The sequence below is a fragment of the Abramis brama genome, assembly GCF_963993115.1.
Source record: "Abramis brama genome assembly, chromosome: 19".
Classification (NCBI taxonomy): Eukaryota; Metazoa; Chordata; class Actinopteri; order Cypriniformes; family Leuciscidae; genus Abramis; species Abramis brama.
In genome coordinates, this window is record NC_139981.1 from 15,665,479 (window position 1) to 15,686,463 (window position 20,985).

Genomic DNA, 20,985 nt, shown 5'->3' on the forward strand with positions numbered 1-20,985 from the left:
ATCATGACTTTTAAGTGTAAACTGTGTTTTTGGTAAATTCTGTAAAAAAATCTAGATTGTGTTTATTATAAGATGTTATGATTTTTGGACCCACTGTATATTAAGTGTCTGTAATATCAATAATCATGTTAAATGTCTACCATACTAACATTTTAATTAATAATTTGATGCAATGCACTTATTGTGTACAAAATGTTTTTACATTGTACTTATACATATATGTACTTATACTGTATTGTGCAAAAATCTTAGCTACCTTAGTATTTTCATTATAGTCTCCAAGACGCTTGAAGAAACCTTCCTGCAAAGCTAACTGAGCAATATGTGCAAGTGTACCTCAGACAAAAGCTGTTTTAAACGCAAAGGGTGGTCACACCAAATATTAAAACTTAATATTTAAAAATAAAATATTGCAGTCAAAATATTTTTATATGTACATATATACATATACGTGTGTGTGTATGTGTGTGTATATATATATATATATATAAATAATATGAAGAGTTCAGATGCAAAAGCCTAGTGCCATCTGAAAATTTCTTCTAGAATGGTCATTTTTATCAAGCTCGTATATTTAAGTTCAGTAATTTTACTTTAATGGCAATGAAAATTACCTGTTAATTGTCATTTAAGTGAAATTACTGAACTTAAATATACGAGCTTATCACTGAAGATCTGAACTCTTCATATATATATATATATATATATACACACACACAAATATATATATATATATATATATATATATATACATACACACGTGTACAGTGAGGAAAATAAGTATTTGAACACCCTGCTATTTTGCAAGTTCTCCCACTTAGAAATCATGGAGGGGTCTGAAATTGTCATCATAGGTGCATGTCCACTGTGAGAGACATAATCTAAAAAAAAAATATCCAGAAATCACAATGTATGATTTTTTAACTATTTATTTGTATGATACAGCTGCAAATAAGTATTTGAACACCTGAGAAAATCAATGTTAATATTTGGTACAGTAGCCTTTGTTTGCAATTACAGAGGTCAAACGTTTCCTGTAGTTTTTCACCAGGTTTGCACACACTGCAGGAGGGATTTTGGCCCACTCCTCCACACAGATCTTCTCTAGATCAGTCAGGTTTCTGGGCTGTCGCTGAGAAACACGGAGTTTGAGCTCCCTCCAAAGATTCTCTATTGGGTTTAGGTCTGGAGACTGGCTAGGCCACGCCAGAACCTTGATATGCTTCTTACAGAGCCACTCCTTGGTTATCCTGGCTGTGTGCTTCGGGTCATTGTCATGTTGGAAGACCCAGCCTCGACCCATCTTCAATGCTCTAACTGAGGGAAGGAGGTTGTTCCCCAAAATCTCGCAATACATGGCCCCGGTTATCCTCTCCTTAATACAGTGCAGTCGCCCTGTCCCATGTGCAGAAAAACACCCCCAAAGCATGATGCTACCACCCCCATGCTTCACAGTAGGGATGGTGTTCTTGGGATGGTACTCATCATTCTTCTTCCTCCAAACACGTTTAGTGGAATTATGACCAAAAAGTTCTATTTTGGTCTCATCTGACCACATGACTTTCTCCCATGACTCCTCTGGATCATCCAAATGGTCATTGGCAAACTTAAGACGGGCCTTGACATGTGCTGGTTTAAGCAGGGGAACCTTCCGTGCCATGCATGATTTCAAACCATGACGTCTTAGTGTATTACCAACAGTAACCTTGGAAACGGTGGTCCCAGCTCTTTTCAGGTCATTGACCAGCTCCTCCCGTGTAGTTCTGGGCTGATTTCTCACCTATCTTAGGATCACAGCATGGAGCCCCAGTCCGAGGGAGACTGACAGTCATGTTTAGCTTCTTCCATTTTCTAATGATTGCTCCAACAGTGGACCTTTTTTCACCAAGCTGCTTGGCAATTTCCCCGTAGCCCTTTCCAGCCTTGTGGAGGTGTACAATTTTGTCTCTAGTGTCTTTGGACAGCTCTTTGGTCTTGGCCATGTTAGTAGTTGGATTCTTACTGATTGTATGGGGTGGACAGGTGTCTTTATGCAGCTAACGACCTCAAACAGGTGCATCTAATTTAGGATAATAAATGGAGTGGAGGTGGACATTTTAAAGGCAGACTAACAGGTCTTTGAGGGTCAGAATTCTAGCTGATAGACAGGTGTTCAAATACTTATTTGCAGCTGTATCATACAAATAAATAGTTAAAAAATCATATATTGTGATTTCTGGATTTTTTTTTTTTAGATTATGTCTCTCACAGTGGACATGCACCTACGATGACAATTTCAGACCCCTCCATGATTTCCAAGTGGGAGAACTTGCAAAATAGCAGGGTGTTCAAATACTTATTTTCCTCACTGTATGTGTACATATATAAAGAATATTTTGACTGCAATATTTTGTTTTTCTAATCTCAAATTTGCGCCTGTTAAAGAAAGGACATAAATTAGTGAATGGCCTTGTTGTCTGCATTTGAGTAAGTGGTAAAATGTCTTTGTATTAAGTTTTAAAAGTCTTTATTAAAGTCAGCAATTTGCAACCTAATTACCTTAATTTAGATTCTCATTTAGACCAATTCAAAAACATCAAGAAATATTAATCTGTAAAAAGAATACAATTCTTTGGCCAGTTTGTTCCATTTCAGTCTAGCTGGATTACAGGTAAATACACAACCAGATGAATGATTCATAAATATTTGTCTCATCCCTTATGTTATTCTTTCTGAGGGATGGGTAAATAATTAAAAAGGCCTGTCTATTATTACTGCTGCTGATGAAGTAAGGGTGTACAATAGGGGATTTTTCAGGCCGAGCCATGTTTTATCTGTAGGCTTGTGATCGTTCTGCAATAAACTAATTGTTTAGTGACATTTCGAATTGTACAGTTGACTGTGATTGACACTTTAATATTGGCTGTCTAGAAAAAGTACATATTTAAAGATTTCGCTGATGATGGGCTGAGGCTGTTTTGACTGTTCTCATTCTGGCCTTGACTGTGAAAGGCGTGTATGTTTGAAGATGCTCTTCTTCTCTCTGTTGTGACAGGTGGTAGATCAAGGTCAGGGAATGAAGAAAAACAAAACAAAAACAAAAACAGGGAGTGAGCTGTTTGCTCTCCACAGGTGTTATCTCTGAGGGAATGTAGGTGCCTGAAAGATAGGCTGATCTCAGATCTGCTAACATGACTGAAACCACATGCTTTATGCCTGTGAAATGTCGAAAATTTAGAGTGGGACTTGATTATATTAGATAATGAAAAGCAATCTCTACATCACAACCTTTTTTTCACATGAGACCCCCATTTTCAATGATACAGGACTGTTCAAAAGTTGGATCGGTACAATTTATAAAAAATAAATTTAAATTAACTATTTTATTAATATACTAATTTTCTATTTCAGTGTATTTTAAAATGTAATTTATTCCTGTGACGTCAAAGTTGAATTTTAGCAGCCATTACTCCAGTCTTAAGTGTCACATGAGATTTTTCTCTTTCAGGATTCTTTGAATAGAAAATAATTCAAAAGAACAACATTTATTTGAAATAAAAATATGTTGTACCTTTTGTATTATAAATGTGTTTACTGTCACCTTTGACCAATTTAATGTGTCATTGCTCAATAAAAGTAAAAAAAAAAACATACAAGCTCATAATTCAGACATGTGTGCCTGTAGCTATAGTAGTAGAGCATTAGTGCTAGCAACACCCACGTTTATGGATACTTGCCCCAGGAAATGCAAAAGCTGATCAAATGTGTATACCTTTTGTAGATATGAATGGGATCTGATGTCTGGAATTCAATCTTAAAGTGTCTGCATCATTTATGGTTCGTTGGTTGAATGCTTTACAAATTATCACAATTTTTTTTTTATCTGGAACACTTACTGTTGCTCTCTCTGTGACTAGGAATGTGTAATAATTAATTAAACTTCAACTCAGCTGTTTGCAGCCAGTTGCCGTCCCTTCTATGAACTTTTTGGCACTATGTCCGTCCTTACACAGGTTTGCAACCCTGAATACTCAGACTTTAGCTTTCAGCTGCTTGTTATTGTTAATCGTTATCTCAACCCAACGCATTGAGAAACAAACATGCAAATAAATTACCAACCAAATATAAAACATTTTTATTCACCTATTTTTCCATGAGCAAATGATAACTGGGCTAAGTTATTATACACTGCGAATACATTTTACCAACCAAACAAAAGTACATTCTATCCATGATAGGTTATAGGCCTGCCTGATGATCAGTAGCGGTTTACTAAATATTCAATATATACCTATTTAAAATAAGCACTTAATTCAAAAATAACTATTATTTAATAAAATAACTATTTAACTGGCTTGAGCACCCACGGGATTGGCGCTTATATGGCATTTTTACTCTTGAGGAAAGATTATTGTTCATCAGGCAAGATTTCAGTGTTAGTTTCATTTGTTTCTATAGCACAACGCCTGAGACAACTGTCAGGCCAGCAGTTGTCATCATTACTTTGTGTATGTGAGAGCGAGTGAGGCACAGACCGCTTGTCTGTTCATCCTGTTTACTTGCATTCCCTGGCAGCGCTCGCTGGGTCTGAAATGCCATGAGGGAGGCTGTGTATGTATGTGTGTTTAAATCGAGACCCTCCGGCTAATAAAGGGGGCAGTTCATGTCGCACTGTACCATGTGTGGGTGGTGGGTGGCCCGAACCCGACCTTATCTCTGTCTCTCTCTTGGTCTTTGCAGCCCTGTGTGTAACAAAACTCTGTCTCTGCTGTGTTGATTTTCCTATCAGACGCCTATCATGCCTTTTCTCCTGGGGTTTAGACAGGTAAAACGAGACCACGGGAATCAGCATTTTTATTAATTCAATTTGCAAATGTAACTTGAATTGCATTGCGTATAATATAGTCTGAACACTCAAGGGTTTGCGTAGTGATCTGCCTCTGAATTGTATTAAAGTGCTTTTTATTATCACCCGTATGTAAAAACAGCCTGATGTCACAGTGTTGGGGACATTTATTTACTTATTATAACACAGTGACATCATGATGTCTTTACATACAGGTGATAATAAAAAGCACTTTAATACAATTGAGCGGCAGATCGCAATGCAAAGATATGCCAGATATGTCCAAAAGAATAAAGAACTACAACACAATCTATTCTTTTGGCCCTATTTTGCATTGAAATTATTTTTTGTTTTGTTTTATTCTTCATGTGCCATGAAAAAAGTTTTTGGTGCACAAAGCTCTTCTGATATTTGTGCTGATTATATGCTTTAATTTTCTTTTTGGTTTTGCAGAACCGGCTGCTTTGTGTCGGAGTGAACAACCAGAGCTACTTCTGTGATTCGGGCCACTGCTGTGGAGAATCTCAGTGTTGCAGCTATTACTACGAGGTGTGGTGTAAGTATCTGAGTCCCTGCTTGCCTATACATGCTGTAAGATCAGGTCAGTCCATGGTGTAAATGCTGTTTGCTATAGTGTCTGAAACATCCTGCAGTTTCTCTGCACTTAGTTACTTCAAGTCTGTATTAGGCATGTGACGGTATCAAACTTTCATGTTGCGATAATTGCTGAAGCTTTTATCATATTGCAATAAGTTGCAAAAAAATTAAAAACTTTTTTTTTTCTTATAACAAAACGAACTGAACATTTAAATACAATAAAACAATACACAAAAGTATAAAGTAAACAAATGTTTCAAACAGATTAAAGTGTAAGAATTATAAGGAACAATAGGTAATCATTCACAAAAGGTCTCATTAGTTAACCTTAGTTAATGCATTAACTATTTAAGTATTTGGTGCTGTGACAAACACCATTGCGAATACCAAAATCTGAATGGCTGTTTAAAACATTTAAATACTGTTCAGAAACAGAAAGTAGCACAGCTGTTACCGTGTAACGGCTATATTTCTGCTGTTCCATCAGCACTATCTGCTGTCAGTGAGTGAATGTGCATTTTCATTCAGCTCGTCTCCTTCACTCGTTCACTTGTGTGCATGTCTCTTTGTTGTAAATGTAAATCAACTTTGAAATGATTCAGCATTAAAATACAACTGTAATAGCATTTAGGGGTGTTACATGCCACCTGCATGTTCTCAAGTTGTTTGCAGTAAGCAGCCCAAGCTTATGATGCCAGCAATGGGTTGGACAAGAGGCGACATGCCTTGGGAAAAGACATCCAAGGCACGGCTCATGTTTGACACTGTAATTGTTTTGTTACCATAAATAGTAATTAGATTTAGGTGTTCAATCACGCATCGTACTGGAATCAGATCTGCAGTAATTTCAAGCACAAATGTAATTGAGCTTACAGTACAATGGATATGCCCGTTTTTGGTATGTGGTTTGTTTTGTTTTTTGTTTTTTTGTCCTAAAGAATTCTTTTTAAGCACCTTTCTCAGTTTTTAATTATGGGTCTGATTTGTGTATGTTGTTTTTAACTTTTGTGTCATTGGTTGGCCCTGATCTAGTTGTTGTTCTGCCCTGTTCACGCCCGTTGGCAGCATTTCTGTGTTATCAAATTACCCCTCTCCCTCTGGTGTACCATCTATTTTAATAACTGAGGACTAACCTCATCTTCACGGTAATTGCAGCACATCGTCTGCTGAGTCAAGGGGCTGTACTTTGGGTTTTGCACATCATGCCAAATACATGCGACCCGGACAGACACAAATCCAGTGTAACCGGATCAGACCAGATCCTGTAAACAGCTGCCTTAAATTTCTTAACCCCCCTCCCCTTCTGCCAGAAAAGGTCTCTGCTTTATTTGGGGCAAAGTTTCGCACACTTGTCTCACATGACATGGACCTGCATGGCTCTTACTGTTGAGTAATGAGCATCCCACCCTGGGATCTGGTGCCAGATTGTTAGGTTGTTTTTCAAGACATAAGGCATTTTGTACCATTATGGTTGCATTTTATAGATTTTTTTTATTTAAGATACTAAAGGGTTAGTTCACCCAAAAATAAAAGTTATTCTAGGTATATATGCCATCCTAGGTATATATGACTTTTTCCTTACAGCCAAACACAATCGGAGTTATATAAAAAAAAAAATTCTGGCTCTTCCAAGCTTTATAATGGCAGTGAATGATAACTGAGATTTTGAAGCCCAATAAAGCGCATCCATCCATCATAAAAGTACTCCATATGGCACCAGGGGGTTAATAAAGGCCTTCTGAACCGAAGCGATGCATTTTTGTAAGACAAAAATCCGTAATTATAACTTTATAAACTGTAATCACTAGCTTTTGGGCTTCAAAATCTCATTTACTATTCACTCCCATTATATTTCTTTGATTTCTATTAATCAAAGAATCCTGAAAACATTTATCACGATTTCCACAACATTGATGATAATAATAAGAAATGTTTCTTAAGCACCAAATCAGCACATTAAAATGATTTTTGAAGGATCATAATCTTTTGCCATTACAAGAAAAATAATTTTTGAACATATATTAAAATACAAAACTTACTTTAACTTATTAAAAAAAATTCACAATATTACTGTTTTGTTGTATTTTTCATTAAATAAATGTAGTCTTGGTGAGCATAAGAGACAAAAAAACGTTTTAGAAAACAGTACTGACCCCAAACTTTTGTTACATGTGTATACAGCTTGCAGCCGTTCAAAAAGTCGGACTTAAAAAAAAGTTCACTGTGGGTGGAGCCACCAGACAAGAAACCAAGCAACTTATAAAGCATCTTGTCAGGCAGCACTGTTGACAACTCCTCAAATAACATGGAAGAATTATGATTTATGGTGTGCTGTACCTGGTTCGAACATGATGTTCTCTTTACTCATTAACAGTACTGTGTTTTGTGCTCTTTCATCAGGGTTTTGGTTGGTCCTGACGCTCATTATCATTCTGGGCTGCTGCTGTGTGTGTCACCACCGCCGAGCCAAACACAGACTACAGCAACAGCAGCGGCAGCACGAGATCAATCTCATCGCTTACAGAGAAGCCCATAACTACTCCTCTCTACCCTTCTACTTCAGTCAGTACCCTCTTCATTCCCGTCAAAATACAATATGAATTTAAAAATAAATAAACCTGTAAAATTAACAGATTTAAATGGTTTCACTTTAGTTTAGGGTCTAATTCTCATTATTAACTAATTGCTTATTAGCATGCATCTTACTAGGATATTGGCTGTTTATTAGTACTTATAAAGCACATATTAATGCCATATTCTGCATGACCATATTCTACATCCCTTAATCCTACCCATTATCTAAACTTAACAACTACTTTAATAACTATTAATAAGCAATAATTAGGAGTTTATTGTAAAAAGTTATAGTTAATAGTTAGTTAATAGTGAGAATTGGACCCTAATCTAAACTAGGCCGTTAAAACTTTAGATAGCAACTTATTGCTTCTGTAATCCTATTATAGTATATTTCACAAAGAAGAAAAAAACGAATAAAAAGGAAGTAAACACTAAGTATGCGCACTATGAATCCAAAAAGACCATGTAACACTAATTTTACATTTAGCACAGTGAATATGACACAGTGACCAACTGGATATGGCGCAGCAAAGTTTAAAATCAATGATTTAAAGTTACTTGTCCTGTATGCATTTAAATCCAACGTTACTTTCTTTGTCTACCAGTCCTGTCAAATAATTTATTAGATGCGTATACCATAGGCCTATAATTTGCAGGCATCAGGGAGCTGCTATCTATATGCGGAGTATAGAAAACGCTTTTGAATGCACATCACGCGTACTCTGTGTATAGGGAGTGGCGTTACTGACCGCACACTTACAAGAGAAGATATTTGTCAATGATTCTCAGGATCTATTGCGCACTAAATCCTCCAGCATTGTCTGGTCAGTGTGCTGTGACTCTGCAGCTCATGCTGTATGGAGCACAGCAGACAAATTCAGTTCATAATTGCAGCATCCATTGTCCAACTGAATTAAATGTTTTTTATTTCAATAAAAAAACTAAACTCCAACGGGCGCGGTGCCGCGTGGGAAAGTAATGTATTGTGTATGGCTGACGTGGGCAAGTAATGTATCAGTGTATGGCTGACTACCACAACAAGCCTAGCAGGCAGCCTTTAAATCTACTCATTTGTTGATAAGTGCTTCTGGTTATCTTGGTTACTTAGCACATGTTCCCAAATCCATGTTAAAGCACCCTAAACTCAGAACAGAGATGGAGTTTGTGTGGATCAGCATTTACTGTGAACCGAATCACTCTGAGACGCTGCAAACACCGGCGGATTATGAGCTGCTCAAACAAAGTTTGCAGTCCAGTAATAACTGTAAATGGCTTACAATTATATCTGAATCGGAAAGTAATCTGTTTATTGTAGAATTAGAAGATCTATTCATGGAAAGTAATGTGTGCTTTAGTGGTCAGTCAACAAATGCTGTCAAATTCATCTTCTTTTCCTCTTCTCCAGGGTTCCTGCCTGGCTACCTCTTACCCGCATACGAGGAAGTCGAAAACAGACCTCCGACGCCCCCGCCTCCATACAGTGCCTCTCAGCCAACCCAGCCCACCAGCTCGGACCCCCTGCGCTCTGAACAACCAGATGAGCACTGTCCTCCATTGCAGTGCAGCCCCACTGCCCCGCCTGCATCTGAGAACTGTTCCCCGGGACCCTGCGTAGAGCAGCCACATTCTCCCATCACACACCGCCCTCCTAGAAACGCCCACAAACCACAGTACCTCAGCCTAGAGGAGGACGGGCAGCTCCAGCAGGTGGCGTGCGCTACCTCACACAGCCCAGTCAAACAGTGCAGCTCCAGCGAGGACCTGACCGAACCCGGAGAAGACTGTTCTCCCGAAAACAAAGACAAGACTCCAGGGCGCCACCGGCGCTTTACGGGCGACTCTGGGATTGAGGTATGCGTGTGCAGCCAGGGGAAAGACGGAGAGGAAGAGGAGGAGATGAAAGAGCTTGTGGGGCATATGGGTGGAGGGGAGCTCGAGGAGCAGGACTTCTGTGATAGCTGCAACCCCCGCGGCAGCAGCCCTCCTCTGGGTCCCGGGGATGAGGAGCAGGGCCTGGCCGCCTCAGACATGCCTCTGGAGCACAGAGAGCCTCAGCGACCTCCTGTCTGCCTCCATCTGCACACCATCAACGAACAGGACGGTCCACATCACGGCAACAACACGGACCCCCAGAGTTGAGCACAACCAGTTCCAGCAGAGACTTACTTAAGACTGCTGTCTCCCTTTACTTTCTTAAGAAACATCAGTTTGTACTGTCAGCTATGTCACTTTGGGTGTACTTCTCGTGTGTGTGCGTGCGTGCGCGCGTGTGTGTGCATGCATGCAAGAGAGAGTTTTAAAAGGGCGTTTATGTGTGAGTCCTCACGGTTTTATGGATTAATTGGGTAATCTGTTAAAGACGTTAATAGGTCTGTTGCCTCACAGAGAGGTCACGATCAAAACCACAGGGGAAATTCTCCCGTTTATAGCCTTATCGAGCTCTGGGTGACACGCCTGTAGATTTAAGGCTTTTTGTCAGTTTTTGGGGGCTGATTGCCTCCCGAGATGAAGCTGGCACTCAAGGTCTGGGGATATTGATTTGTGCTGGTTTTTGCTCCTGAATTCGTACTTTTAATATTCTTTTTAAATACTTAAAGGGATGGTTTACCCTAAAATGAAAGTTCTGTCATTAGTTACCAAATGAAGATATTTTTAATGAAGCCTGAGAGATTTCACCAAACACCATTCCACCAAAACCATGATGCTTTAAAAAGTTAATAAAATTATATATCCATATGCACATACATGGAGCACATCAAATATGGTAAACAGAAGCTGAAACGTACTTGCTTGGTATGTGACAACCGATCAAGCTTCAGCAAGAACCAATGAGGCTTCTTATGTGTCAAGCAAGTACACTTGAACTTCTGTTACTGTATTTTCGTTGATCAATGTTTATATGTGAATAAAAACCTAAATTAGATCTGTTAATCATATTAATTGATGGTGTCTCTTCAGAAGACTTGGATTAAACCGCTCGATTCATATGGATTTATTTTACTCTCTTTATGAACCTAAAAATAATCATAAAATATTATGGGGAATGGAGGTGGAATTTTAATGGACTGACATTTTTCAGATTTCATTAATATTAATTTGTTTATATTGTACTCTTAAAGATTATATTGTGTACAAAAAATGGAAAAGACAGCCACTGAGCAGTCTGCTAACACTTCAGAGCTTTAATATTCAGTTGTTGTTGTGTTTTTTCTTTATTACGTATCTGGAGTATCTGCATGATGCTATTCAGAAAAATGAAGGAAATAATTCGCTTTTTTTTTTTTTTGTCTTTTGTATCAATAAGTGAACATGCTCCCTTCCTAGCAGGGTATGGTTGCCATTTTGTTTCATCATTGTATGACATGGTCTCGGGCTCTATCCAATATTTTGCATGATTATTTGCAGGAACTCAATAGATCCACAAACAAAAACTGACTTCATCCACATACTATATAGTAATACATTTAAGTTCATTATGCAAAGACTCTTCAAATGAAGGCTGAAAATAACTTTGTATATAGATTGAACCCAGCTTGTACATTTACAATAGGTGCCTTTGTTGATTCAAGTAGTTTTCATATGCCTTAAAGAGAACAGAACATGTGTCATAGAATTTCTGCATAAAATAATGAATGGCCAGTATGAGTGAACCTTTTGGTCAATGGTAACTTCTTGTTTGAAAGGATCACTTGATAAGCCTTCCATAGATACAGTATGTTTGTTTTTTGCCTTAATTTTTTTTCCCTGTTCTGTACTCTCCCATAGTGCTTTAAAATTGTTTTTGTATCCTAACACTGTAAGGGAACTCTTGCACCACTAACAGTAACTTATGTATAGGCCTTATTACATAAAATAATCTTTTAATGTGCGTTTTATTGTAGCAGATCAGGTAAGGTTACTGTCATGCTAGTGTAGCACTTATGTCGGGTTCATGATGAGATTGAGATTTGTTTTTCTGTGGCGGTGAGACTGTCCAAAGCTGCTTCGCTGCATTCCCTAGACTGTGTGTGTGTGTGTGTGTGAGAGAGAGAGTCATAGTGGATTCCTTTAAGTGGATCGTTCTTCAGGCCACTGTGTGTGTTTGACCTTTGGTTTGGATTAGCAGTTAGGCATCCTTTAATAGAGTCTTAGCTTGGGCACAGATGGCTTTTCGGCCCTGTTGATCTCCAGATCAGAGTGTTCCTGTGTAAATGGTGACTAATTTTCTTTCAAACGTGATGTGGCTGATAAATTAGGTTCCTCGTTTGTTAGCTGGCAAAAATGGTTTTGGGAGGCAGATACCAACACAGACATGATGCCTTCAAAAACATTTATGTAGCAGTAATCCAAATATTGGGTGTTCTGAACTATTTAGACCAGTTATATCATCATAGTTAAAGCATTTATCAAAATATTTGACCGATTAAGGGAAATCTTGAGGTTATGAAGTCAGTTCAGTGAGGATTTCAAGTCATCTGTTGCGGCGACGATGCTCATGTCGTTCTTTCTGTAGCTTTAGTCTCCATTGTTTTTTCTCGTCCTTTGATATTTGAGACCAAAGGTATATGAATAAAAGTGGAAATCTGAGTTACTATGTTGGATAGCTCACTGTGAATGAGATGTTCATTTTGCCTAAATAAGTTGTCATTGCACTGTTTTGACACTGAGCGGTGAGTGTGTGAGTGCTTGAAGGTGACGAAGGCTTTGCAAGCCAATTGTTTGTTTTTTTTCTTAAGCTTTGATTTAAGCCTGGTACTACGTTTTAGTTTTGTATCTGTAGTCACTTTCTTTTTATATAAAACTGTATTTTCTGCATTTTATAAGAAGACTCAACCAAATTAAAGAGTATCAAAGAATGTTCCATACAAATAAAAAAAGTTATTAAAGCCAATTAATTTCTGTGAGTGATTTAGTTTAATTAGGTTTTTTTTGTATTCTTCGTTCCGTAAGTATTTTTACCATTCATTCATTCAATACCATTAATTTTTACCATTCACCCTAACCCATTTAAAAAAAGTCTTTGTTAAAGAGTTATAAACCACGAACCAAGCCAACCAGCTACAAGGTGAATCACAACATAAAAGTATTTATTTGAAAGTTGGACAAAAATGCAAAAGGTACAAGACTCACTAATTTACTTTAATGGGGGAAAGTATTAACAGCATAATTAAATATAAAATGTTGTTTGATGTTTATAGAAACAATGCATACATACATATACAGTATACACACACACACAACTATTTAAGTAAGAGTGTAGGGAGATTGATGTCATTCTCTGGTGTAGCTTTCTTTGCAGAATCATGGGTAATGTAGATTTCCACCAGGACTTAGACCATTAAAAACGATTATTAAAAAAAAAGTTGATATAATGTAGATTGATGACATGAACGAAAATCATATACCATTGATCAACAACCTCAAAACTAAGTAGGTCTGTGTTTAAAAGTTTTTAAGTTTGTGTTAAAAATCAAATTAGTGGGGATTTTTCCCAGTCTGCTCTTAGTTTAGCAATGACCTTGTATTTCTCAGGTTGAAGAACCACACCAAACTTGCCCTGGAGGTCGGGCAGAGGCTTGCCAGCGGGCATCTCTAGCGTGAACCTTTGCAAAATCCATGACAGAAAGAGGAAGAGTTCCATCTTTGCCAGGGCCTCACCGAGACAAACGCGTACTCCTGCGCCGAATGGCAGGTAGCTGGCCGACGGGCAGCCCAAACCATCACCCTCCTCGTTCAGAAATCGGCCTGTCAGAAGATGCACTGTTTTGGTAACTCTCACAGACACACACGACTTTTAGATGTCATTGCAGATTCTCACCTGGGTCAAATAGCTCAGGATTCTTCCATTCCTTCTCATCATGATGTAAAGACCACAGATTAATAATGACTCGGGTCCCTTTCTGCACAGTGTATTCTCCCACACTACAAGTGAGCAGAGAAGAAATCAGGACTCTAAAGTATTTTATGTGAACAGTTTAGTTTTCTATTCATTTCAATAGGGTTAGGGTTCAATACATTTAAAAGCCTATTGTGGGTGTTTCAAACAATGATAATTAAATAAACATATGCATATAATATACAGTTGTAATCGAAATTATTCAACCTCCATTGCAAATAAGTTTTATTGGCAAAATTTACAGATTTTCAGCTGTTTGCAATGAACAAATCAAACAAAAGTAATTGAAATACAACACAACACAACAAATGTTTCAAGTTGTTTCCCTAAATTCAACTTAAAATGAAACTTTTAATGACTTCTGCAGTCTCAAAATTATTCAACCCCCTGGATAGAATCCCTCACAACAGCACAGAACAGGTGTTTTCTCAAGAACACCCGATGCAACTAATCAAAGGCTTCATTAGTTGCACCAGGTGTGCTTGAGCTAGAACACATGAAATATCTGAACTGGCTAGGTTTGTTGAGTGTCATGTTTGACTGCATGTTAGACATATTCAGTGTCACATGATCCTTCAGAAATCATTCTAATATGCTGATTTGCTGCTCAAGAAACATTTCTTATTATCAGCGTTGGAAAACTTAATACTTAATTTCTTTCTATTCATCGAAAGTTTTATTTGAAATAGAAATCTTTTGTAACATTATACATGTCTTTACTGTCACTTTAGATCCATTAAATGCATTATTTCTGAATAAAAGTATTATTATTATTATTACTATTAAATCTTACTGTTATTACCTGGAGTCTTGGAGCGCCACATGAGGGATGAGGAGTGGGGAGACGGGTCTGATCCTCAGGACTTCTCTTATAGTGGCCTCCAGATAAGGCAAACTCCCTTTATCACTGAGCTGAGGGTGTCTGTCTTTTCCAATCTTATTGTCTAGCTCCTCCTGAATCTTTCTCTGCACCTAATGTCAAATGCAATGTTTCATTACAAGAAAATATGAATTAATTCAATACAGCCAGCTCAGCTGTGAGCAGCTTTATTTACCTGTGGATAATGCACAAGGTAAGCTATTGACCATTTCAGTACAGTGCTCGTGGTTTCCACCCCTGCACCGAAGATGTCCCCTACAGTCATGAGCAGGTGGTCTTCAGTTAAACCAACATCGTGAGAGCTGGTGTTGTTATTCTCTGAACTGCGTTTGGCCCTCAGAAGTGCGTCCAAGAGGTCCCGCTGGACGTTATCACTGTAATCCACCTGTAGAGGGAGACAAATCCCAGGGAATTGAGCGAGGCTTTTTCTCTAAACGGACTTGAACGAAAACTGCTGTTTGTCGAGTCTGCAGCACTACATTCATCTAAAACTGTTTTATAATTATTATTCATGCAGCTTTTATGATATCATGTTAGTTACAGAATCATTTTTTACCTTGTGTTCCTCATATTTCTTTTGAAGCAAATTGTCTCTGATGGAAACACACTGCCTTAAGATGCTGAGTTCTTTATTTGGGAATATCTTGAAGGAAGGAATACATAGTTATGATTTTTAATAAATTTTAGTTAACAAACCAATTGTAACATCTGAATGTCATAACTTTAATATGCACACTACTGTTCAAATGTCTGGTGTCAGTAAGTTTAAAGAAATGAATATGTTTATTAATAATTAAATTATTACAAAAGATTTATTTCAAATAAATGCTGTTCGTTTAAACTTTCTACACTCTTAAAAATAAAGGTTCTTTATTAGCTTTGATGGTTCCATAAAAAAAAAAAAAAAAATTCTTCCCATTCCACAAAAGGAATATACATTTTTACAAAATTATATACATTTTATTCTATTATATTAAAATGTTCTTTACACTAAGAAAAACATAGTTCTTTTTTATAAGATCTTTTGGGGAACCCAACATTATTTTCAATGGCATTGCTGTGAAAACCCTCTTTCCTTATTCCCACAAAAATATTAAGCAGAACAACGGTTTTCAACATAATAATAAAAAAGGTTTCTTGAGCAGCAAATCTGCACATTAGAATGATTTCTGAAGGATCATGTGACACTGAAGATTGGAGTAATGATGCTGAAAATCAGCTTTGCCATCACAGGAGTAAATTGGCCTATTTATTAAATTATATTAAAATATAAAACAGTTTTTTAAAATTGTAATAATACTTCATAATATTACTGTTTTCCATTTGATCAAATAAATGCAGTATAAAATACTATTTTAGAAACATTAGAAAAAAATTTCCGACCCCAAAATTTTAGTGTAAATTGATAATTCTTTTAGCTATAAGACACATATTGAATTAAATCTCACCTGCAGCCATGGGAAAATATCCACCAAGCTGTCCTTGGCAACTGTATCCACGATACCCTGGCTGTACTGGAGCATGGACTCAAACTCAGCATCTCCACGTTTGTATGAGGAGTTGAAACACAAAGCACACACCACGTTTGTGACGGCACGCGTCAGCTCCGGTGCCAGATCCACAACACTGTTCTGGGTTTCAGTCAACACTTCACACATAGAGCTCGCCTCCCTGCAAACTTTAGAGGAAGAATTGAGTAGCAGGTTCTGTAAAATACATATTTTATACCTTCTTTACATATCATGTCGGCTGCTGTGTAGCTGCAGTGATACTCACTTATCTTCTCAATAGAAACTGAACCTTCACCAAACATACAAAGAGCTCCATGCACCATTTTCCGATGGAACTTCCATGTGGAACTGTAGTCAGCAAATGCTATATCTTTCCCATCTCGAGTTAACAAGTCTGTTGTAACCTTTAATACAATTATAAAAAGCCTCATTTAAAAAAACTCATCTTATTAAGTTTAGTCAACTTGAAATGTGAAGTTGTACTAAGTGACAACTTTGATATTTGAGTTGACTAAACTTAAAATTTTAAGGTAGCATGAACACTAACAATACTAACACTAACAATGCAGTGAAATTCAGTTGCTGATGAAAGTGATTTAAAGCAGTTTACTTACAGTTCGTGGCCTCCCTGCAAATATTTTTCCTTTTTTGATCAGGACCTCTTTTGCATGATGGTGGTTGTTCACGATAAGGATTTTGTGGGAGCCCATCATGAGGGAATAAATATCTCCGTATTTCTTCTGCAGTTGTTGAAAGAAGATGTGTGGAGGACTGTCGCTCACAAGGCTGAGGAGACTCCCAATGATGGGCAACGAGGGGAGGCTCGGAGGAGATCTGTTCCCTGGCACAAATCCATTCATCTTCTTTTTGAGATACAGCACAGCCAGAGTTACTGCAGATAATATACATGAACAGAGAAGCCATGGCAGGATGAGTGGTTCAGACATTGTCAGTTTACATTCAACCAAGTGTCCACCAGCTCTATATCCAAAACAGCACTGCCCGTGTGTGCAAGCCGAAGGAGACTTTTATGCAAAATCTTCAATGCCACCTCCTTGACCCTGAAATAGTTTAGCTTCAGGTCATCGGGGCTGTTTCAACAAAGCTGCTGATTGAATCCCCATATTCAAAGATGCATAAAAGTGCACATGTGAGCACAGCTGATATTTTACTCTTTAATAGGTCATTTTCCTGCAATTTAACCTTTCTATTCAACTTTTAGCTTAACTTTGTGAATTAGCCTAGCTTGCCAAAATATTCATTGCCAGCAATTACTACTGCATTATTTGATAGCCTTCTGTGCATTTTATAGCCTAATGCCTACAAAATCTTCCACAAAATAGGGTACAAAATCTTGAACAAATCTTTTATGTTTTTTTTTTTTTTATATATAAATGGTCATGGAAGGAGGTGGTTAAACTTTAGAAAATGAACATAGGTCAAACTAAACTTTATATGGACTTGTCTTGAAGATGTCTTGTTTTCTGTTAATTTTCTATAGGGTTTTCAATAACATTATGACAATAACATTAAACAAGCATTAAAATGAACAAAATGAGTAACTAAAAATAAATAAAATAAAAATAAATAAAATATAGCCTAATCTATTTGTTGGTTTATAAACGTAATATATGAATGAATAATAACATCTTAAAATAATATTTTTTTCCCTCACAATAACTCGAGTAACAGTATTAACATTTTTTATGTTAAAAAATTGATTATATTTGATTGGTTTTACAACACAAAAATAAATGTGCCAAATAAACTGTGATATGCGTGACTTTACTCGACTTAATCCGAAGAGCTGTCTTTTTAGATATAATTTTCATAGTAACTAAAAACCTATATCCTCTCGTATCAGTGTCGTCAAAGACTTTGTCATTCGCGTTCACATTTGAAATTGTCCCTCTCCAGGACCCGTAGTAAACAGTGATGGCTTCCTCCGAGACACAGTCGCGTTTCGGTCAGTCTGTTAAAGGTTTATTGTCTGATAAAGTCACTTCTTGCAGTGGAGATGTGATCGCTCTAACCCGTCAAGTGTTGAAAGGATCCCGGAGCCAAGAAGTAAATATACGAAACGTTTTCTAACGCGATATTGTTTCTGTAACTGTTTCCTCTTATAGCAATAAACACCGGAGGCGAGCCTCAACTTATTACGCTGCCTAGACATTTTTGGATAGCATAGGCCCAAATATTCGGTGTCATATGATGTTCAGACATGCTGTCTACACACTGGGTTTTAGGACGCAGCCTGACAAGGCTCCGTATTAATGCAATTCATATTAATATTAATATTTGCATCGGCCCCTTCTACTTTACAGCTACTCAGTCAGGCAGCGAGAAATATGGTTATTCAAGAAGATGCCATTCTGCATTCTGAAGATGTATGTGATATAAAAGCTTTATTTTTTGGTTTATTATTATTATTTCATCTTTAGTAAAGCAGATTTAACTTCTTCAAGTATCTTTATTCTTACAGAGTCTACGGAAAATGTCTATTATAACGACCCACTTGCAATATCAGTAAGTATATATGTGTATTGAATACTGCATTTATCTTCATTATCATCTTGTACACTACCAGTCAAAGGTCTCTATGTAAGTCCCAAAATAAATTCCTAAATATAAGAGAGAGTCTGTCTAATATATTTATTTACCTCTTAAATCCAGGCAAGAAGCCATTCAAAAGAAGTAAGTCATAATATTTAGCCTACATAATTCAAATCTATAGAAAATTACTTTCAATAACTCTTCATCTTTAATGTCGTTCACAGTGTAGAACACTCCAAAAACCTGCAGGACCAGCTAAGACACTTGATGAAATAATGGAGCTCTTCTAACATCAAGCTGTGGATATAGCCTATAATCTGGTCTTTCATTGATTTTTTTTAACAGTAGATCACATCATAATTTGAGACTGCAGATGATGGCTCATTTCATAGCAGATTTGCTCTTTTAGAAAATGCACAGGTCATCATCCTCCTCTTCTTTTTTTATGGCCTGCTATTGGATGCTCATGCAAAACATGCATAATATCATCAAGTGAAGGATATTCTATGAAAGACTATTTCCAGTATTCATATTTGTCTTTTTGAAATGATAGTACAATGTCATGCACTGTTTTTGTCTCATCTTTTAAGCATACATTTGTGTACGAACATTTGCTTTTAGACTTTTAGATCTTGAATTCATTGTACACCTACTGTACAAATTGTATTTTCTTGTTAATTTATTTGTTGTTGCGCTATATTTGAATATATTGTATAAAATGGCACAAATAATTGTTTCTGCACGTTTTGCTAATTCTTTATTGTGTGTTAGCTTGGAGCAACTTTATGTGGAAAACTATGGCAAATGGATGAAATGTGTCCTTTGTTGAAAGTCCAACACGGGGGTAAATGATAACGTTCATCCCACATGCAATATCAGCAGCTCCTCTGCAAGGGCAAGCAGATGGATTTCCATGACCTAGAGCGAGGCCTTGAGCATCACTATCTACTTCAGCAAAGTTTTGACTCTTATCTGCAAGACATTGTATTGTAACAATTGCATTTATAATATGTTGACAGTTACATAACTTTTTAACAAAACGAATAATTCAAGAAAATTATAAAAACCATTGAAAGGTGTTGAGAAAAAAATAGCTGGTCATGCAATATCAACAGTTATAATAAATACAAGTTAATTTTAAGTCCTTGTTAAATGGTCTTGCACTTTGCACATCTGCCCATTCATACTCACAGAATCATGTGACCTTGAATTGGAAAGAATGTTTTGTACCTCCCATAGTTCAAGTTATCAGTAACCAAGGTCTATATTAATGTAGTCCTGCCACCTGCCAAGAGCTTGTGTAAAGGAAAGTCTTGATTTAGTCATTACTGTTAGAGGATAATGTCTTATGATCTAATATATAGGCCTACAAAATATTCTTTACTTTGATTTATGTGGAATGTACATAGAAATCGCTCAGAGCAACATTGAGTGCTTTTTCACACAATGATAATCGCCCATTTAAGAATATTTCCATATTAGTTTTATCTTTATTAATTTATCAATCTATGCAAAACACCAGTTTTCCTTCTAAATATGACACTGTATAATAAAGCAAACTATAAATATTTACAGAGCTAAGCATGGTTGTATTCGTGTTGTGCCCTTCAAATCTGCAACATCCTCTTGCACATTTTACGTTGCTCCGTTTGACTGTCATTCAGGTGGTACTGATTTTGAAAAGAAAGTCGAATAGTCAATATGCGTTATTGTTAGGGATTTGGCTCCCTCTATAGGCAAAACAGCAGCCAAACACATTATTAAAGAGCAAATAAATAGTCTGGGGAGATTACAGGTTTGCATGGTTTACAAGGATGCAATGGCCCTATTATAAATGAAGGTAATAGGTTATGATATAGTTTTTCAATATTTTATAGTCTATATATATTATTTTGTACATATTCAATATATTCATAAACAAACAGATTTCCAACACAATGTCAATGTCACAATGTTTCCCAGAACAGGAAAGAGCAAGAAAGATGCGCACTAAACTCCACTCAAACGTAATGTGTATTTGCATGAGCCTACATATCATTCAGCAGTTTTACATTTGTATTGTTTTATGGTTTCGTTTTGTTATAATTGAAAGGGTTTATATAAACATCTTGAGATTTCAAAGATGTTTTTGTGCTATTTCATTTTGTGAATAAACTTATGCAAAAAA

At 36.9% G+C, this 20,985-nt stretch overlaps 3 protein-coding genes across 3 annotated transcripts in view; 2 read left to right on the forward strand and 1 right to left on the reverse strand.

The window, feature by feature from the left end:
- Positions 1-11,271, forward strand: part of LOC311069366 (F-box/WD repeat-containing protein 4-like) — a 45,531-nt gene extending 34,260 nt beyond the window's left edge. Inside the window, exons 9-11 of the mRNA XM_084092464.1 lie at positions 5,279-5,381; positions 7,823-7,984; positions 9,405-11,271. Coding sequence (XP_083948590.1) covers positions 5,279-5,381; positions 7,823-7,984; positions 9,405-10,138 — 999 coding nt within the window. The 3' untranslated portion in view covers positions 10,139-11,271. The remainder of the gene's footprint in view (positions 1-5,278; positions 5,382-7,822; positions 7,985-9,404) is intronic.
- Positions 11,272-13,045: 1,774 nt separating this feature from the next.
- cyp17a1 (cytochrome P450, family 17, subfamily A, polypeptide 1) lies at positions 13,046-17,212 on the reverse strand (the record flags this gene model as incomplete). The annotated part of the gene is made up of 8 exons (XM_084094067.1): positions 13,046-13,723; positions 13,797-13,900; positions 14,677-14,846; positions 14,930-15,139; positions 15,311-15,397; positions 16,203-16,432; positions 16,531-16,669; positions 16,880-17,212. 8 exons carry the CDS (start codon positions 17,210-17,212, stop codon positions 13,449-13,451), a joined length of 1,548 nt encoding a protein of 515 aa, XP_083950193.1. The 3' UTR covers positions 13,046-13,448.
- Positions 17,213-18,172: 960 nt separating this feature from the next.
- On the forward strand, positions 18,173-19,554 carry borcs7 (BLOC-1 related complex subunit 7). Its single transcript, XM_084093816.1, has 5 exons — positions 18,173-18,332; positions 18,590-18,652; positions 18,748-18,791; positions 18,939-18,959; positions 19,043-19,554. The coding sequence occupies exons 1-5, from the start codon at positions 18,201-18,203 to the stop codon at positions 19,092-19,094; spliced, it is 312 nt and encodes a 103-aa protein (XP_083949942.1). The 5' UTR covers positions 18,173-18,200; the 3' UTR covers positions 19,095-19,554.
- The last annotated feature ends 1,431 nt before the right edge of the window (positions 19,555-20,985 follow it).

What these genes read in the sequence shown, in the direction of transcription:
- borcs7 (XM_084093816.1), top strand. Translation starts at nt 18,201, where the DNA reads ATGGCTTCCTCCGAGACACAGTCGCGTTTCGGTCAGTCTGTTAAAGGT. An exon ending in CCATTCTGCATTCTGAAGAT is followed by an intron (nt 18,653 to 18,747) that starts GTATGTGATATA and finishes TTATTCTTACAG; the next exon opens with AGTCTACGGAAAATGTCTAT. An exon ending in CAAGAAGCCATTCAAAAGAA is followed by an intron (nt 18,960 to 19,042) that starts GTAAGTCATAAT and finishes TGTCGTTCACAG; the next exon opens with TGTAGAACACTCCAAAAACC.